This window comes from Andrena cerasifolii, chromosome 7 (assembly GCF_050908995.1).
Source record: "Andrena cerasifolii isolate SP2316 chromosome 7, iyAndCera1_principal, whole genome shotgun sequence".
NCBI lineage: Eukaryota > Metazoa > Arthropoda > Insecta > Hymenoptera > Andrenidae > Andrena > Andrena cerasifolii.
The window spans coordinates 14,519,025-14,535,276 of record NC_135124.1 but is presented as its reverse complement, the minus strand read 5'-3'; the positions used below and the strand labels follow the sequence as shown (position 1 = coordinate 14,535,276).

Genomic DNA, 16,252 nt, shown 5'->3' with positions numbered 1-16,252 from the left:
GTTTCTCTCCGGACGGGTTGGCGGACGGGCACAGGACGGAACTAGTGCAACTGATAGGCGAAAAGCGGCCGCGGAGGCGGAGGGCGGCGGAATCGTCAACCCGCCGCGATGTTGAGCCGCGTCGATTCGCGCTGAATCGCGTCGCGCCGCGTCGGTGTCCCGTGAGAGAAGCCGATGTCGCTGCGGGGAGCAACGCGGGGGAGGCAACTCCCGGCATAGCATAAAGGTGACTCCTCGCAGCCAAGACCTCCCATATGCTACTTAGCGTCCCGTTCGGTTCGGCAAACCTCCTCCACCGCTGGCAGAGAAGGTTCCGTCCTCCACGGAACACCGCGGTTTCCATCGCCTCGTCGCCTCTTCGCAGCAACTTCTCCTCGCCGTTCAGCGAGCTGCTCGCCGGGAACTCGGTCGATGCTCGACGCCGTCCTCGGGGTATTCTTGAAACCGAATCGGAGATCGCCGTGAAACGTTGGCCGCGCGTGTCGAGCTCGCGTACCGGAGGACACGGAGAAGTCTAGCAGAACGGCGTTCCCTCGCGGCCCGCACGGACGAAGGGTGATGGCGAGAAGCGCACCGTTCCTTTTGCTGGCGTTGCTGCTGCTGTCGGGCACCCTCCAGGCAGCCGCGCACCCGACGGACTTCCAGGGGGATCCGGATGACGACGGGAGGCAAGCGGAGAGCTCCTGGTCCCTGGCTGACCTGGACGAGGGGACCGAGCACGACGCACGCAGGGACGAGGCTCTGGCGAAGCTGCAACAGGTCCGTGTCGAAGTAAACTGTGTAAATTGTCGCGAGGCTCAGTGAACGAACGTCGACGCGCGGCTGCTGGAGCTTGGAGCGTGCTGGACGTCGAGGAACGAGACTGTTAACCGGTCGATGCGAAATCGTTGCAGGTCCTCGGTATCCGGAGCCACGGCGAGAGAACGGGACGTCGCAACGTACCCCCGCAATTTATGGTGGAACTGTACAACAACGTGGCCGATCCCAGCGGTGTGACGCGAGGGAGAAACCCGTACAACGCCAAGGTTGTCCGCAGCTTCATCGAGAGAGGTAAAATCCGCCTCGTCCGCCACCAGCCTTCCGTTCCAACGCGACATTTCCCACTAAAGTAGCAAGCTTCCCACGTACGCAGATACGTCCATGTCGCGCTTCTACTTCTTCAACATCACCGGCCTGGAAGTGAACGAGTCGGTGCTGGAGGCGGAGCTTCACCTCTACCGCAAGAGAACCCCGCTGAAGGCCATGCACCCCTCGACCCTCGCTTCTCCCTATTACTTGGTGAGTTACCCGCGAGAATTTATCATCGCTTGCCGAGGATTCTGGCTGGACGAGTGTTTCAGATAAGAGTGTACCAAGTCCTGGACGAGAGAAGCCTGGACGTTCCGGATCTGCACAAGCTGCTGAACGTGAGGTACGTCGGGGCTCACGCGTCCGGCTGGCAGGTAAGCTCCCACCGTTGTCTAGTTCATCTTCAATGCCCGGAGTCTGTTAACCGCGTCGATTAATCCTTCTGTCAGATATTCAACGTGAAGCAAGCGGTCCTCGGTTGGCTGACCGGCGAGCAGAACCTCGGACTTCTAGTAACGGCATCCACCCTGTTCGAGGACCAGGTGAACGTGGAGTTCTCGCGACGGAACGAGTACCATCACAGCAAGCAGCCGATCCTGGTGCTGTTCGACGACGACGGGAAGGGCTTGCACCGGGGGAGCAAGAAGATGGCCCCTCGTTACTACGTTTACGGCAGCAACAACGAGATCGAGGGGGAAGTGTCCTACGACGACGAGGAGGAGAAGATCGATCTGAAGAACGAGTACAGTGACAAGAGCCTAGGGAGGCACGGCAGACGGGAGGGTCAGCTGGAGGAGGCTCGCTGGGAGAGCGGGGGCAAGTCCGAGTTCTTTCAAAGGCAGAAGAGAACGCAGAAGGGAGACGCGGACTTGGGGGCGGCTGGAGGGAACCAGGGCGTAGCCGATGGAGCGTCTAAACGTAGGCGCAGAGAAGCCGCGTCCTCCTCGAGGAAGCTACGCGAGAATGTACCCTACAACTATCCGTCGGCGTTCACGAGTACGCCGACATCGATGGACATATACAAGAGAGCGATGCGTCGCGAGAGATTGGGGGAGAGGGTCCACGAAAGATGGACGTCCAGCTGGTTGGCGGAGGAGCGCCGCGAGAAACGGTCGACCAAGAGCCACGCGTCCGTGCAGCAGAACGTGACAGAATGCTCGAGGCACGAGCTCTACGTGGACTTCAAGGAGATCGGCCTCTCGTCCACCATCATCGCGCCGCTCGGCTACTCGGCTTATCACTGCAAAGGCATCTGCGAGTCACCCCTGAGCCAGGACCAACAGCCGACGAACCACGCGACCATCCAGGGTATCGTGCACAAGATGGGGCTGGGCAACGGGGTCGAGAGACCCTGCTGCGTGCCCACCAAGCTCCTCGGCACCACCATCCTCTTCTTCGACGACAACGAGAACGTCGTCCTGAAAGTCTACCAGGACATGATCGCCGACCGCTGTGGATGCCGTTAAACCACCCCCGGCCGCTCGTGCTCTCTCTCTCGCAGAAGGAGAGCGGAAGCAACGCCACCGTTTCGTCCTTCTCCCCTTTTCGCTGGAAGCAGCTGGAGGAAGCCACGGTACCAGGGCTTGAGTAGGTTTCGAAAATTACTGTTTCAAACTGTTATATGAAGGTTCTGACTGAAAGAGTTGTGAAGAACCTTTATTCGGAATAACCGTTATAAAGAACCTAAATATCAGACTATGTAAGTATAAGTTACGGTTCCTATATAGCTCTAGAAGTTTTATTTTTTAGGGTCTGTATAAGTTACAAAGCGGTTATGGAACCGATTCTTGTAACGATTGTACAGAATTTTACAGTAAATGTAATCACAGCATCTTACAACTATAGATTACTATGTGTAACCAAATTGTTTAAAAATTATTATAAATAAGTAAGCAAATATATATTACACAGAGTAATGTATAGTTGTAATATGTTGTGATTACATTTACTGTAAAATTCTGTACAATCGTTACAATAATCGGTTTTATAACCGCTTTGTAACTTATATAGAACCTAAAAAATAAAAGTTATAGAACCTAAAAAATAAAAGTTATAGAGCCTAAAAAATAAAAGTTATAGAGCCTAAAAAATAAAAGGTATAGAACCTAAAAAATAAAAGTTATAGAACCTAAAAAATAAATGTTATAGAGCTATATAGGAACCGTAACTTATACTTATATAGTCTGATATTTTGGTTCTTTATAACGGTTATTCCGAATTAAGGTTCTTCGTAACTCTTTCAAGAACCGAAATCTTTATAATAACGGTTTCAAGCCCTGCACGGTACGCAGGTGATAACGAGGGGGTCCGCAGAATGAGTGAATGTGTGCGTGTGAGAGGGGAGGATGTAAGAAGGGGAAGATGGTGCGTGTACGTGACGTAAGAATGGGTGTTAGTACGCATTAGTACGAGAGTCATTCCTAGAGATTCGCCTCGTGATCGCTGTTTTAGTTTACGTCCTCCGACTTTGTACATAAGAACATTCCTGAACACGCGCCAAAGCACGTGTCCGTATCGTATCTTTGTATCGCCGTTAAATTATTACTATAATCACACGTAGACCGTTAGTCGAGACCCCAACACTGTATATAATGCTGTATCTTATACGTTAGGATTATTTATATTTTAATTACGAGCAAATAAAGCGAGCATATTTAAGCGATCCTATGGGCGCCTGTGCTTATACCACCCCCCTTACTCCCGGTTCATCAAAGTCGCGCGAGCACCGCGGGTTCCACGCTCGTAGGGGCGGGCGCGTTCCTTCGCTTCGCGGGAGATCTTGTCCAGTGAAATTAGGATCTGCCTTCGGAATAAATCCAAGCAAGCTAAATTTTTGGCCTTTATTTGGTCGTTTTAAACAATATGTCAAAAGTCCCCATCGATCCGTACGCCGCTTAAAATTTTACAGAGGGTTGAGAAAAAACAGTTTTTCGCGAATATCTCGTTATCTAGCAGTTTTGCGACAAAAATAGTTATTATACAATTTATAGCCTAGGAAATTCTTCACAAAAAAGATGATATGAGTTTTTTTCGTAGGAGTAATGAGAACGTCAGCATCGTCTCGAGCGTGTTTCACGTTGACGTTGGCAGCTTCCAATTTTTGAGACAGCATAGCAATAAACCTACTCTTGTTCTTTCTATTCGCTCTACACGTGCTACTTCTATTGACGCTGACGTTCTCATTACTCCTACGAAAAAAACTCATAGCACCTTTTTTGTAGAGAATTTCCTAAGCTATAAGTTGTATAATAATAAGCCCATACCATGATTTATCTTAGTAGTAATTATCCCGTAGATTGGGCAGATTTCCGTCTAATTTCACTGGACTAATCGTTGCTATTTCAAACAGACCGATAAGGCTCGACTAAACGAAGCCGGGAAAGCGGATCGAGACCGGTGAATGGCTAAGCCGGAGGAGCGGTATTTTGGCGATGGCTTGGAGCGGCGAGAGGATCGAGGCGTAAATTTCGCGAGCGAACCAATAAAGTCAGCGTGACGGTAACAGTGCCCGAAACGATGACTTTGGCGCCGCTGGATGCAGAAATGGCAGTCGTGGAATGTCAGCGCTACCGGTGTTAAATACTACCACTTTCACCCTCCCCCCCCGGGCCGCCCTGCCCCCGTGGACGGTCAACCGGTAAATAAGCGAAGCCGAGTCGGAATCGAGGGTCCCGGCCATAAAGAGTCCCTCGCGGTGATGGTACACGCGTGGCTCCGAATCTCTTCTCCCCGGCCGCGTCCTCCGCTTCCTTTTTGCAGCCGGATGACATTACCAGCGCTGATTTTATCCCATTGCCGGGAGACTCGGCCGAGAAGAAGGTAAACAGATTAGTTTAATGACCCCGCTGGGCTCCCTCTGCGCCCGTGCCGGATCGATCCGCCTCGGCTTTCATACGGCGGCCAGGTATCGCGGCGCGGTATGGAAGAATCGAGCAGCGGAATTACGCTCGATTAGGCGGCGTCGGCCGTCACGGCGTCTTCTTCCTGTTTTCTTGTTAGCCCCCTATTTGGAATCGTTGCGCGCGCGTAGATCTCCGCCCACGCCTCGGAGTGAGTAATTTTAGGCTGCCGATCGTCGCTGCTCTAGCCGTCCCTGGTCCACGGAGAGAGGTGATCCCGGCGAAAATACGCGGACGGTAAGTAAAGGCGAATCCGGGACGAAGGGGGAGGAAAGCCGCCCGTAGCCGTGGCTGTTCCCGATACGGGGATTCGCGTGTTTGCGAGCGACCGATCGTTCGCGTGCCGTCGCACTGCATTCCGCGCGCGTGCATCTCCGGTTATATTTAATCCGCGGTGGGTGTATTTTCGAATCCGCCCCGCTAAGAATAGCCGGTGCGCGTCCCATTGCATTCCACCGCTGTATTTAGGTAGACGGTGGTATCGTAATACGCGTCGCCTTATTCCCTCCCGTTTACATAATTACCCGCGCCGCGGCGGGTTGGACGCCACCGGGGCTTCCCGCGGGACCAGGCGACCTCGATGTCCCGACCTGGAGCCTTCGGACGGGGCACAAAGGAAGCGGGGCTATTAGCTCCGTTCCGGGATAAGCGCCGCGACAAACACCCCATTACGAGTTACTAGATACCACGGGCTTTTAGCGGCGCACGCAAGGCGCGTTACCCCCCCGTCCTCTATTATGCCGAGGTCGGATGGACTCTATTATCTACCTGTCGTGATCTGTACGGAGCATCCCGTGTGAATCAGTCCGCAGGAAAGAATGGGGAGAAACTCGAGCGGAGGCGAGTACACGCCACGCGGGCCTGCCTGTTGGAAGGGTTAAGGATGTCGAAGGCTGGAAGGATGATCAGGGTAGAAGGAGGGAGGCTAGGCCGGCGTAGAGCAAAGGGGAATAGAGAGAGGGGTGGAGGAAAACGGAGCGGCGTGAAAGGGAAAGAGAGACAGGATGGGCAGCCCCGTCGATCCGCTAACAAGGAGAGTATTTTAGGTGTCCGCCTCCGATCATTTTGATTTTTCGAAAGTGGGTATATAGACGAGAAAGCAGGAGATTTTGAGAACCCTCTGTACTTCGCTTTTGACCAGGATACACAAACGAAATGTGCACTATGCGATCAGACAGCTGTAATTGGATGCTCGTGGTGTCAGAAATCATTTTGTTTAAAACACCTCTTTCATGAATACCATTTTTGGGATCAATATGAACCACAAGGTCTGCGATAATGTAAACACATTCATTTGAGGGTGTAGGGATACAGACACCTCGTGCTCGGAATGGCAATTTTGTTCACGCTAGAAGTTATATCTAGTATACAAAAGGAAATTATATGCGTATTAGATACGTTTCGTTTAGAATTTTGTTTCTAGATAACTTGAGAACTACATTTCCCTGTAGGAGGACACCTTACTATAAGTAAACTTCAATAATAATTATATTTGTTAATTTGTAGGAAATACAAATTCTGATTTATCCGTATTTTCGGTTCGGCTGTGAAGTATAAGAAAATAAATTTCCATGAGAATAGATGAAGATTTACAAGAATTATTAACGAAAAATAACAATTATTTATGTATTATTTAAACAAATGGACTTTTTGAAATTCTGGTGAGTCAGTCATATTTCGCATTCAAAGACACAAAATTCGTCCATTGACACTATTTCCCTATCTCTAATAGTTCTCGAGATATTCCACAAAAATGATTTTTCAACCCTAACTTTTTCACCCCCCAAATATGAAAACGGGGCAAAATAAAAAAAAAACACGTATTTCTTATTTTTCGGTCCTCTATAACGTATCCAAAAATCAAAATGATCGGAGGCGGACACCTAAAATGCTCTCCTTGTAAGTGAGAAACCCTAAGCCGTGAACTGCACCGGCCGTACAATGACGTAGTGTTCTGTCATCCGGCGCGCTACCTCTCCAGTCTCTCCGCTACCACCGGCTGGCCATTATAGTGGGACAGAGACTTCACCGGTTCGCAACTATACATATAGTGGCAGGCGTTTGAACGGTGCGCGCCTCGTGGCACCTTTCGTCCTCCCGCGTCCCTTTGCGAGCCTTATCTCCCTTCCGTCGCGCTATCGGCCTCACCCGCGCGGACCAGCCCACTGTACAGGCGGTCCAGGCGATACTGACGTCGCAAAGAAAGGGGCCCTCGACGTCCTCGTGCCATCCGAGAATAAACGATCCAGCGAGATGAGACGTCGATCGAGCGTATCGGCGAAGGAACCGTAGCTGCGTCCAGGCTTGGGCGTTCGTCAAGGATCCATTATGACTGGTCGATGACAAACATGAGAGCCCTGGTCTTCATTTGCTGGATATTCGTCTGCAGACCGATCCTGGCTGCCTCCCTCGTGTACGCAGAAAGCCGACAGGTAAGTAGCCTTATTTCCTTAAGGTGAACGTCCCAATCTCTGCTCATTTAAAAGATAACTCGTCACAAAGAAGGTGTAAAAATTTAGTTTGTGATGAAAATTTGCAGAGTAATCGATCGATTCATTAATAATAAATCAACCAATTCAAAAACTATTTAAGAAAGATATTTCAAGATTCTTAACTATTAGTAATTTCTAATTAAATATATAATTGTCTAAATGTCCGTATTCCTGTTCATGAAAAAAGCTCGTGCAACACTCCCGTAAATGTTTAAATAGTTTGAAATTATTTTGTTGCAACCACAGTGCAAACGTAACGCATATAATAATAAGAAAAATACGAAATGATCAGAAATGGGGACACGAGCAGGAATTGGGACGTTCAGCTTAGTTGTCCGTTGCCTCGAAGGCAAAATTTCGCAGCCCGGCTGCTACGCCATTGAACGGGAAACGATCCTGCAACGCACGCTTCCGAGAAGTAGAAACGTTCTGTCTCTCGGATCTCGCCGAGCGCATCCCATTCCAGCGTACCGATGCGTCCCTTTTCCCTGCACCATCCCCGTGTCTCATCCACCAGCCAAACACGGCCCCTTTTGATCTTCTGCCGACCGCTGCCCTCCTCTGTTGCGAACGTCGTAACCGCCGACGCAGCCGCCAGCCTGCGACTCCGCCGCTTTCGACCGGTTGGTCCAGCGAGCTCCACCTTCCTTGGTATACCTACGAACGGTTTGTTTGCGAGACTAGGCAGGCGACGACGAGGCCACTAGGAGTTTAGAAGGAACCTCGGCTAACGGATTGACACCTGAAAACGTCCCTCCCTCTTGGCTGAGCAATCCGATCAGGAGCAAACGAAACGACGAAGCACTCGAGGAGAGATTTCCGACGAGGCACGCGAAACACCGGAAGCGACGTCGCTGCAAGAACAGAGCGACGTGCCTCAGGGGCACATTGCCTCCGGTAACAGATGGAACGAAGGACGATCGGGACGCTGCCAACACAGTTTTGGAAATCGAGGAGGAAGCAAGAGAACGATCGGTGCTCGGAGCGAGTCGTCACGCGCAGGTGACTTTGATACTTTATAACGAGGGTCGAGTAGGGTGGCAACTAAAGAGGACGATTGTGATTTTAAGGAAGACACCAAGGAAGGCGTCGACGCGAGAATTTCCGTCGCAGAGCAGGATGCCTCTGTCACTGACGATCCATCCGGATCCGAGCTGACGGACTCCTACGACGAGCGGCTCCTTCCCGACGAAATTGAGCTCGAGGATGCAAACGTGCCATCCTGGGTGGAGGCTGGATCGAAGAAGAACGACGGGGGCGATGATTACCCGGACGATGCTCGCCCTTCGGCTATTTACGCGGCCGCCGACGATCAAGTGGTCTTCCAAAGCTTGGGCGGACTCCTGAGCAAGCTGTTCCAGGGTACGCGGAACGCCACGGAGGGTCGGGACATTTTCAAGCAGCTGAATTTCGTAAACGCGACGAACGAGGATCCCTGCCAGAAGTGGCTGAACAGCAGGGACGAGCTGGAGAAGATCTTCCTAGGTAGGTGGGCCCGGAGGGACCTATTGTCACTCGGCTGTTCCTTGAACTCGCCGATTCGGTTGCAGGTGGCCTGGCTACGCTGCCCGCCTGCCAGTGTCAATACCCCAGTAACATCTTTTACGACGACAAAATTTGGGACGAGCGGCTGAAGAGGTATTTCAGGTGGCGGGACGTGAGCGGCGGCTCACAAAGGCTCGACGTCTATAAACCAGGGGCAGCCTACTGCGTGCGGTCGTTGCTGACGCAAGGAAGCGGAAGCGCGGCCGCCCAGCACTGCTGCTACGATCGCGGGAGGAAACTCCTGACCCGTGGCTCCGGCGCGGGCACCCCGAACTTCGTCAGTCCGGAAATATCGCCCGTACTGCACGAGAGGATCGACGTGCTGCCTTGGAGACTCTGCAAAGGCGACTTCTCCAGGTACTTGAAGTGGAATCGCGGCGGGTTCTGTGCCAATTGCGACGCGGACTGTCTTCTACTCCTTCCAGGTACAACGGAGTGAGGCCACCGAACAACGAGAACGCCTGCGAGGCGAATCCCGACGACGAGGAGTACCAACGGCAGATAGACGACACCAAGTACTACTAGGGATTACAATACTTAAATTATTCTTCTCGATACGGGCTATCTGTGGGAGGTAGCCGCGACGGGACTGTGTTTATCTTAAGAGAGCTTTGTACGATGCGATGTAGGGAGCAAATATAATACTGTTAAGTCTGACTCGCCTGTATACATTCCACCAGCTTCGGGGCCCTTCGGCTGACCCTCGCCAGGGCAGCTTTCAAAAAGACGCGCCCTCGGCGAACAGCGGCGGAAGTCCGAAACCGGTTCCGAGCACGGTGCTCGTGCGAGGTTTCCAGTCACGTTCCTCGCACTGCTTCCCGAGCGAAAGAGGGGAGCAGGCGAGTACGGGGCGAAGCGGAGTCAACGGCGCGTGTCAGTTGTTATGGTTACTGCACGCAAACACCAGTTCCCTCGACCGCTCGCGCGCACGTAATTGGGGAACTCAATGGCCAGGCATGGACTGGGCCGCGGACTTGGAAATTACCTCGAAGAAGGTAACTCCTCGGACATTTACTGTCTTTTGTTTCCGTCGCCCATACCGCGAGCAACCAGTCCGCGCCGCTGCCACGCTTGTCCTCACGGGCGACTGACTTTCAGCTTCTGCCTCGCCTCGGCAGACGGTCAACGCAGAGCACTATACAGGAGGATCCAAAGTCGGACGATGACCTCCTGGACAGCCCTGTATCGCTGTCGTCCGGGAAGTCGGCGCAACCACCTGTAGCGCCACCGCGAACTAGGAAAACGGGATGGGGCGACGAGCTGAAGAGCGGGAAGTAAGACACCTTTAATGCTCTGCCTTTCCAGGAAGAAGCACGCACACTCACCTTCTCCTCCTCTGTTTTTTAGATCGCGTGGGGCTTCGAGTCTTATCGAACAGTAAGTATGGTAAACGGAACGAAGGAGTCGGCTGACCGTAATCACTGATAGACTGTTTCTTAGGGAACGTTCCCGGGGGATAGAGAAGGAGGATTCGGTAGACGGTGAGAATATTTTCGTAGTTGCTTGAAATCGCGCGGGAGAGATAATATTTGGCAACGTGAGAAATATAACCTCCCTCTTGCAGATATTCCAGTTATACCAGACTTGGATGAAATTCAGGAGGACAACGCATTGGCTGACATAAACACACTAATGTACGAATCCCAATGCGTTTACATTGGCAATGTCCGCTGAGGATTCTCGATTTGTAGTGCTCTAATGACTTACCTCGTAGGGTGAACGTGAACAGGGTCGCCGCGTACAAGGAGCTCGACACGGACTTGGTGAAAAACGCTGCCTTCACATCTTTCAATGGCGTGAATCTGTCCCTCCTCGCGGAGAAGCTGTACAGCGAGAATCTCACGAAAGAACCGGACGAAGTGTGGAACTGGAATCTTCTTTTCACTCAAGTCGCCTCTGAAATTAATAGCGAGGCTCAGAAAAAGGAATCCTACGTGAACGTTGCCCGTTAATTTCAAGACCAACCGATATTTCACTTATGTAATAGAAAAATAAAGTTGAAAAACATCGATAAGCAAGCAATGTGTATGCGCGATTTGTCCTGTAATTCATTGAAAAATGGAGGTTAAGTTAACAAAAAAAATGGCATACTGCTTTATTATTATCTGCAGTGCCTGTATATGGAAGCGACAAATTACAACCTCGTCGACCTATTCGATTTACCCCCCAATTTGGAAATCGCGGTAGTTCGAGGAGCGACGTGAAGACTCAAACCGTGCAGGCGTGCAAATCCGAGGTTAATTCAAACCACGAACTTGAACGCGCAATCGGGAGCCGAACACAAGCTACTTGAAGCGACCACGTGACAACACCCACTGAGCAGATCTGCCACAATTTCTACGTTAGCGATCAATGTTCAGCTGTGCCATCACTAGCACACACTTCCAACAGCGTTGCTTCGGTTCTCCTATATAAAGGAAAGTTAAGCTTACCGAGTACTAGCGAGAAACACGGCGCCTACGATACGCTTGATATTAAATATTTTAAGGGACAGCGGGACTTGCGTCGTTCCTAGAAAACTCTCAAATGAATAATTTACGCATCGAAATCTAACAATTAACCGTTAATATTGGTAAAACATTTAAACGTTCTGGCTGGAATCCATCTAGCGGTGAGCATGGGTACTACGGGCGCATCGATTGTCGACTTTTCGATTATCGAGTACACCGTTCGACTATCGAGCGGGTGATCCAACTTTGAAATTGCCAGAAGCATGAAATGTTAACCCGTCTAATATGAATTATATCCCGTCCGTATGTCCGCGCAGAGTATAAAATTAACGAGCGCGCGAAGAGGAAAGCCTTCGGATTCTGATCGAACAGAGACTGATGCATTACAATGGGCATGGTGCACACGTCGGAGAAGAAAGTGAAAGAACCGAGTGTAGTATCGAACGAGGAAGATGATTGTGTAAGGTGCGTGGAACCGCAGGACAGGGGGCCAGGGAATCCGGGGAGTTTTGAGGATCTGCACAAGAGGGTGAAGGACCTGTATCCGCAGAACTTCGAGGGCGCCAGGCTGACAATCAAGAAAGTACTCAGCGAGCACTTCAACGTAACCCATTCTATCACGTTAAGCTCCGTCAGCCCTTCCGGTTACAAATTCGGCGCGAAATACGTGGGAACGAAGATGGTGGGCTTGAACGAACGGTACCCGGTGGCGATGGGCGAGGTGACGCCAAACGGGAACTTGACGGCGTCGTTCGTGCACGCGCTAGGCTGTCGATTCAGGTACAAACTGGCAGCGCAGATCGCCAACAATAAGTGTAAAGCGTCGAGTTCGAGTTTGGAGTATCGCGCGAACGATTACACCATCGCGGTCACCCTGGCGAATCCGATGGTCACCAAGCAGCAAGGGACGCTGGTGTTGCACTACCTGCAATCGGTCACGTCGAGGATCGCGCTGGGAGCGGAAGTGGCTTGTCTACGCGGCTCCAAAATACCAGGCGGCATACAAACGGTCATGTGCGTGGCACTGAGGTACAGCACGGGCCCTACCACGTTGTCCGGCACACTGGGCGAAGCGGGCCTGCACGTATGCTACCATCGAAGGGCCAGCCCGCAATTGGAGCTCGGCGTCGAGCTAGAGACGAACACGCGAACCCATCACTCGATCGCCACTATAGTTTATCAGGTGAACGTCCCGTACGCGGACCTAGTTTTCCGCGGAATCGTTAATTCGGAAGTCAGCGTCGGCGGTATGTTCGAGAAGAAATTGTACCCGATCCCGGAATCCTCGCTGGTGATCAGCGGCCTCTTGAACCACAAGAAACAGCAATTTCGCGTAGGTGTCGGTCTCAACATCGGACAATGACGATTTGTCGACGCGAGTTACAATTCTTGTCTCGCGCGCGATACCGTCGTTGTCTGCGCTATCGATAAATAGAAATTAACATAGGACAAGTTTTATTGTTATTCTTTCGAAAGCCTACAGGGTGAAGAAACACCTTCGTTATTGTTTACAACCATTGTGATACAATAGTTGCGAGCGATGCGCGGTTCCGCCCTGTGCGCGTGCAAACGCTGAACTGTGACAAGCTCGTGCATAGATGCAAGTTGAATTTCACGGGGCGAAATCTTTATCTAACGAACTTAGATTAAATGCAAGCGCCCCAGCACCCCGATGCTGTCACTGTTTCCTTAGGAAAACGTTTAATCGAACAATTTGCTAGTCGTCCCCGTTCGCTATTCTCTCGTCCAAATCGTCGTACTCGTGGAAGGCGGTGGTCTTCAATTTGTCGAAGTTTACTTCAAACTTCTCGCTAAGCAGTCCGTTTTCATCGGCGTATTCTAAGATATCGCATATCAATGGTGACTCGACCCCCAGAACGTACTCGCACGTTTTTGGTTCAAGTAGAAACAGAGAGACCCTGGACGGGCTCGCCGCGTGACTTTCGACGCACTTTAATTTCACCTGAAAATCGAACGCTGGGTTAATAAGATTTAAAAGAGTCTTTTGCCATCGGAAACGATCGTCTACGTTTGTACCTCGGTTTGCCTTGGATTATCAGTTTTGTCACACATAGATCCGTCGCTATAAAAATGAGAGAGTTGCTTCCGTAGCTCCGGGGACTTTGGCTTCTTGTGTGGATGAGCGGCGATCCACTCCAAATGCTTTTGTTTATCAAATTTACCGAGATTCACCACTGTCTTCGTACCGTCTCGTTCTATGTGATACTGGACAACAGAGCGGCCATAGCAGAACTCATATTTCCACCAGCCATTGCCCTATTTACGTTAATCACGTGTTACTTGCTTAAATGTATTTTAGAATACGCGATGAAAGGGAGAGGCTTACCCCGTGCAAACAATTTTTCCCGCTCAGAAAGCTTTTCACGGGACTAACTTCGGCTGGACTAATGCCTTGATCCGCTAACGAATTTATAGAATCTTCGATATTGTTATGCTTGTCGATTACATCGACAGGGTGTATTTCAACTCTAACGCTTGCTTCTCCATCCTGAAATAGATGCAAAGTCAATTAAATTTCCATTTCAAATACGTGTCGGCACATTAATATGTTAATGATGAGATTATTAAAAACATGAACACACTAAGTACTGTCACTCTTTTCGGCTAACAATACGAGTAAAAAGAATGACATTTTACGTTACATCGAGCAATGACTTTACAAACTCTCCCTTACAAACGGGTCAACTCTCATCTTCAATGCAAAAATAGCGGTTCTATAAATTTAACAGCTGTTCGTATCTGATAATTGTTGTAAGCAACGTGAAAAGCGTCCGTGATGAGCATTGGAAATGCGGTAAGATTGGCTGGGAGAATATAAAGCAGAGGACACTGCGATACAAAAGATGTAATCGTAGTACATGAATAGCGTTTGTGTTATCGTATCATTATTTCAGGAAATATGTGGCTTCAAAGGGAATATATGTAGAGAAGGGAGGGGCAGAATGAGATACATATTAATGACAACAAATGACAAGAACCACCAAGCGCTTTAGCCTGTTCCCAAAAATACAAAGTATCCTGACCTGGCCCTCCTTATCTATTACATGGAGGATCGCATAGGCTTTCTGCGGCTTGTCATCCTGTGCAACAAATAATTAATTCAGTATATAGATGATAAATAAATGAAAGTAACAGAATGGAAATTAATTATTTAACATTAAATTAGAGACGCCTTAAGATGGCTCTGCTACTCAAGTTCAACAAGTTGCATTTAAAGGAAAATAAGATTTAATGGAACTGAAATATTTTAGTTCGCAAAGAAAAGAATTCTGACAGAAGCGGCTCTCTACCATTGCGTAAGGCAGTGTTTCGTGTTGACAAAGTGCATCGCACGATATTAGGACCTACTTTTGAAAATATTCTGCATATGTTTTACGCAAATCATTATCGAAAATGATGACTACCATACACAGAAAATATGGAAGACAACGTAGTTTATTTAAAATAACATTATATACATATGGCACAAGCATAGTCAGAAATAAATAACTGAATACAAAGAGTGCACTGGAGGTTGCTTTACCGTCACTTTCTGGTGTCGCAGTTTCAAACTTTCTATCTCCATCGCGATAAGAGATCTTGGCTTCTTCGGCGAGTTATCAACCGGCAGGCAATTAATTTCATTTTCTCCGGTGTCCTGCGGCTTGTAGTCGGGGTGACTACATAGCAAAGGAGAAAGGACAACGATCTCGTATTCACAGGTGGAGGTCTCCTCTAATGAAAATAACTCATGTTTACCGTGCTGATAACAAACATATAGAACTTTGACTTTTCGCGGCTTGTTATTCAAGTTGCAAACAGTGCCATCTCCCATTTCGATTTCAACATATGGCATGTTAATTCCATCGACCTTCTTAACCGGTATATCTGCCTTCTTAGATGTTTTATCTCGCAGCTCGTATTCTGCGAAAAGGTGGAATTCTTCCACTTTTTGAAACGTGCCCAAATAATACTCCTGCGTCTTCACCCTTTTCCCATCTCTATCTTCGTGATACTGACGCACAAATCGTCCATGGCATAACTCGTACGTCCAATAAGGTTCGAGCTATGCAAATAGCGTCTCACATAAAAAAGGATGCTTTTGCGTAACTTTGATACCGATACATTTAATAATACATACCCTGTAGGAACAAGTGTTTTGACTAAACAACGGTGACAAAAGTTCAATCGGGTTTGATCCATAATACGGCCCATTATAATCCTGCTCCTTATCCGCGTTGTCAACAATCAAGCACTGGTATCGTTCATTATTCGCAGTTGTAATGAAATAAGGTTCTACATTCGTTTGAGACTCCTGCAAGAAATGTACAGGCTAGGTTGATCTGTCGAGGATTAAAATACTATCGCATCTTCCTGTACCAATACTCACTAATAAATCCGAGCTGGCTTTCCCCGGCCAATTAATCTTGAAGAGGACCGTGTCATCGAAACTTTTGAATTCGTGACCGTAAACAATGGTGACGATGATACAAAACACATTGCAAATACCACAGTGTTTCCACATTTTTGTAACGCCGCGATTATTTTGTCATAGTTTTAGTTGACGCGTACATTCGCGATATCGACGAGCTCGTGACGACAGCAAAATCAGCAAAATACCAGCTCGTACGTTTCTCCTACGAATAATATCTCACGAGACTGCCACTATACACATACAATTTTCAATTCCCTCTCTAACCCTAGCTGCATCCAAATACCAGTAATATTTCACCACGTGAACAGTATACGTGGTCGATGCTCCGCGTAATATTGTACATAAAGACGAGCGCAATACAAT

General features: G+C 49.3%; 5 protein-coding genes across 7 annotated transcripts; 4 read left to right on the top strand and 1 right to left on the bottom strand.

The window, feature by feature from the left end:
* The first annotated feature begins 33 nt into the window (after positions 1 to 33).
* On the top strand, positions 34 to 3,730 carry LOC143371255 (bone morphogenetic protein 2). Its single transcript, XM_076816213.1, has 5 exons — positions 34 to 759; positions 894 to 1,050; positions 1,133 to 1,278; positions 1,341 to 1,442; positions 1,518 to 3,730. Exons 1-5 carry the CDS (start codon positions 559 to 561, stop codon positions 2,532 to 2,534), a joined length of 1,623 nt encoding a protein of 540 aa, XP_076672328.1. The 5' UTR covers positions 34 to 558; the 3' UTR covers positions 2,535 to 3,730.
* A 3,141-nt stretch (positions 3,731 to 6,871) lies between these two features.
* On the top strand, positions 6,872 to 9,663 carry LOC143371379 (uncharacterized). The gene is made up of 5 exons (XM_076816500.1): positions 6,872 to 7,399; positions 8,144 to 8,461; positions 8,530 to 8,944; positions 9,010 to 9,361; positions 9,430 to 9,663. The coding sequence occupies exons 1-5, from the start codon at positions 7,307 to 7,309 to the stop codon at positions 9,527 to 9,529; spliced, it is 1,278 nt and encodes a 425-aa protein (XP_076672615.1). The 5' UTR covers positions 6,872 to 7,306; the 3' UTR covers positions 9,530 to 9,663.
* An 80-nt stretch (positions 9,664 to 9,743) lies between these two features.
* On the top strand, positions 9,744 to 11,042 carry Ift43 (intraflagellar transport 43). 2 transcript variants are annotated; one of them, XM_076816512.1, is made up of 6 exons: positions 9,744 to 9,999; positions 10,103 to 10,278; positions 10,352 to 10,381; positions 10,433 to 10,485; positions 10,569 to 10,638; positions 10,719 to 11,042. In XM_076816512.1, the coding sequence occupies exons 1-6, from the start codon at positions 9,961 to 9,963 to the stop codon at positions 10,954 to 10,956; spliced, it is 606 nt and encodes a 201-aa protein (XP_076672627.1). In that variant the 5' UTR covers positions 9,744 to 9,960; the 3' UTR covers positions 10,957 to 11,042. The 2 variants fall into 2 exon arrangements, with proteins under 2 accessions (XP_076672627.1, XP_076672628.1); XM_076816513.1 differs by having other exon boundaries at positions 9,754 to 9,999; positions 10,445 to 10,485; positions 10,719 to 11,040.
* A 586-nt stretch (positions 11,043 to 11,628) lies between these two features.
* On the top strand, positions 11,629 to 13,392 carry LOC143371580 (mitochondrial import receptor subunit TOM40 homolog 1). Its single transcript, XM_076816883.1, has one exon. The coding sequence runs from the start codon at positions 11,843 to 11,845 to the stop codon at positions 12,815 to 12,817; it is 975 nt and encodes a 324-aa protein (XP_076672998.1). The 5' UTR covers positions 11,629 to 11,842; the 3' UTR covers positions 12,818 to 13,392.
* On the bottom strand, positions 12,893 to 16,252 carry LOC143371578 (endoplasmic reticulum lectin 1). Of its 2 annotated transcripts, XM_076816876.1 has the most exons (7): positions 15,845 to 16,252; positions 15,596 to 15,769; positions 14,999 to 15,520; positions 14,499 to 14,555; positions 13,802 to 13,963; positions 13,492 to 13,731; positions 12,893 to 13,417 (listed from the first exon to the last, which is right to left on the bottom strand). In XM_076816876.1, the coding sequence occupies exons 1-7, from the start codon at positions 15,977 to 15,979 to the stop codon at positions 13,172 to 13,174; spliced, it is 1,536 nt and encodes a 511-aa protein (XP_076672991.1). In that variant the 5' UTR covers positions 15,980 to 16,252; the 3' UTR covers positions 12,893 to 13,171. The 2 variants fall into 2 exon arrangements, with proteins under 2 accessions (XP_076672991.1, XP_076672992.1); XM_076816877.1 differs by lacking the exon at positions 14,499 to 14,555.

Excerpts from the sequence above, each read along its gene's own strand:
- LOC143371255 (XM_076816213.1), top strand. The coding sequence starts at position 559 with ATGGCGAGAAGCGCACCGTTCCTTTTGCTGGCGTTGCTGCTGCTGTCG. Across the intron at positions 760-893 it reads CTCTGGCGAAGCTGCAACAG|GTCCTCGGTATCCGGAGCCA; the intron begins GTCCGTGTCGAA and ends AAATCGTTGCAG. Across the intron at positions 1,443-1,517 it reads CTCACGCGTCCGGCTGGCAG|ATATTCAACGTGAAGCAAGC; the intron begins GTAAGCTCCCAC and ends TCCTTCTGTCAG.
- LOC143371379 (XM_076816500.1), top strand. The coding sequence starts at position 7,307 with ATGACAAACATGAGAGCCCTGGTCTTCATTTGCTGGATATTCGTCTGC. Across the intron at positions 8,462-8,529 it reads GAGCGAGTCGTCACGCGCAG|GAAGACACCAAGGAAGGCGT; the intron begins GTGACTTTGATA and ends TGTGATTTTAAG. Across the intron at positions 8,945-9,009 it reads GCTGGAGAAGATCTTCCTAG|GTGGCCTGGCTACGCTGCCC; the intron begins GTAGGTGGGCCC and ends ATTCGGTTGCAG.
- Ift43 (XM_076816512.1), top strand. The coding sequence starts at position 9,961 with ATGGACTGGGCCGCGGACTTGGAAATTACCTCGAAGAAG. Across the intron at positions 10,000-10,102 it reads TGGAAATTACCTCGAAGAAG|CTTCTGCCTCGCCTCGGCAG; the intron begins GTAACTCCTCGG and ends ACTGACTTTCAG. Across the intron at positions 10,279-10,351 it reads GACGAGCTGAAGAGCGGGAA|ATCGCGTGGGGCTTCGAGTC; the intron begins GTAAGACACCTT and ends TCTGTTTTTTAG.
- LOC143371580 (XM_076816883.1), top strand. The coding sequence starts at position 11,843 with ATGGGCATGGTGCACACGTCGGAGAAGAAAGTGAAAGAACCGAGTGTA.
- LOC143371578 (XM_076816876.1), bottom strand. The coding sequence starts at position 15,979 with ATGTGGAAACACTGTGGTATTTGCAATGTGTTTTGTATCATCGTCACC. Across the intron at positions 14,556-14,998 it reads TGCGACACCAGAAAGTGACG|GATGACAAGCCGCAGAAAGC; the intron begins GTAAAGCAACCT and ends TTTGTTGCACAG. Across the intron at positions 13,732-13,801 it reads GGAAAAATTGTTTGCACGGG|GGCAATGGCTGGTGGAAATA; the intron begins GTAAGCCTCTCC and ends TAACGTAAATAG.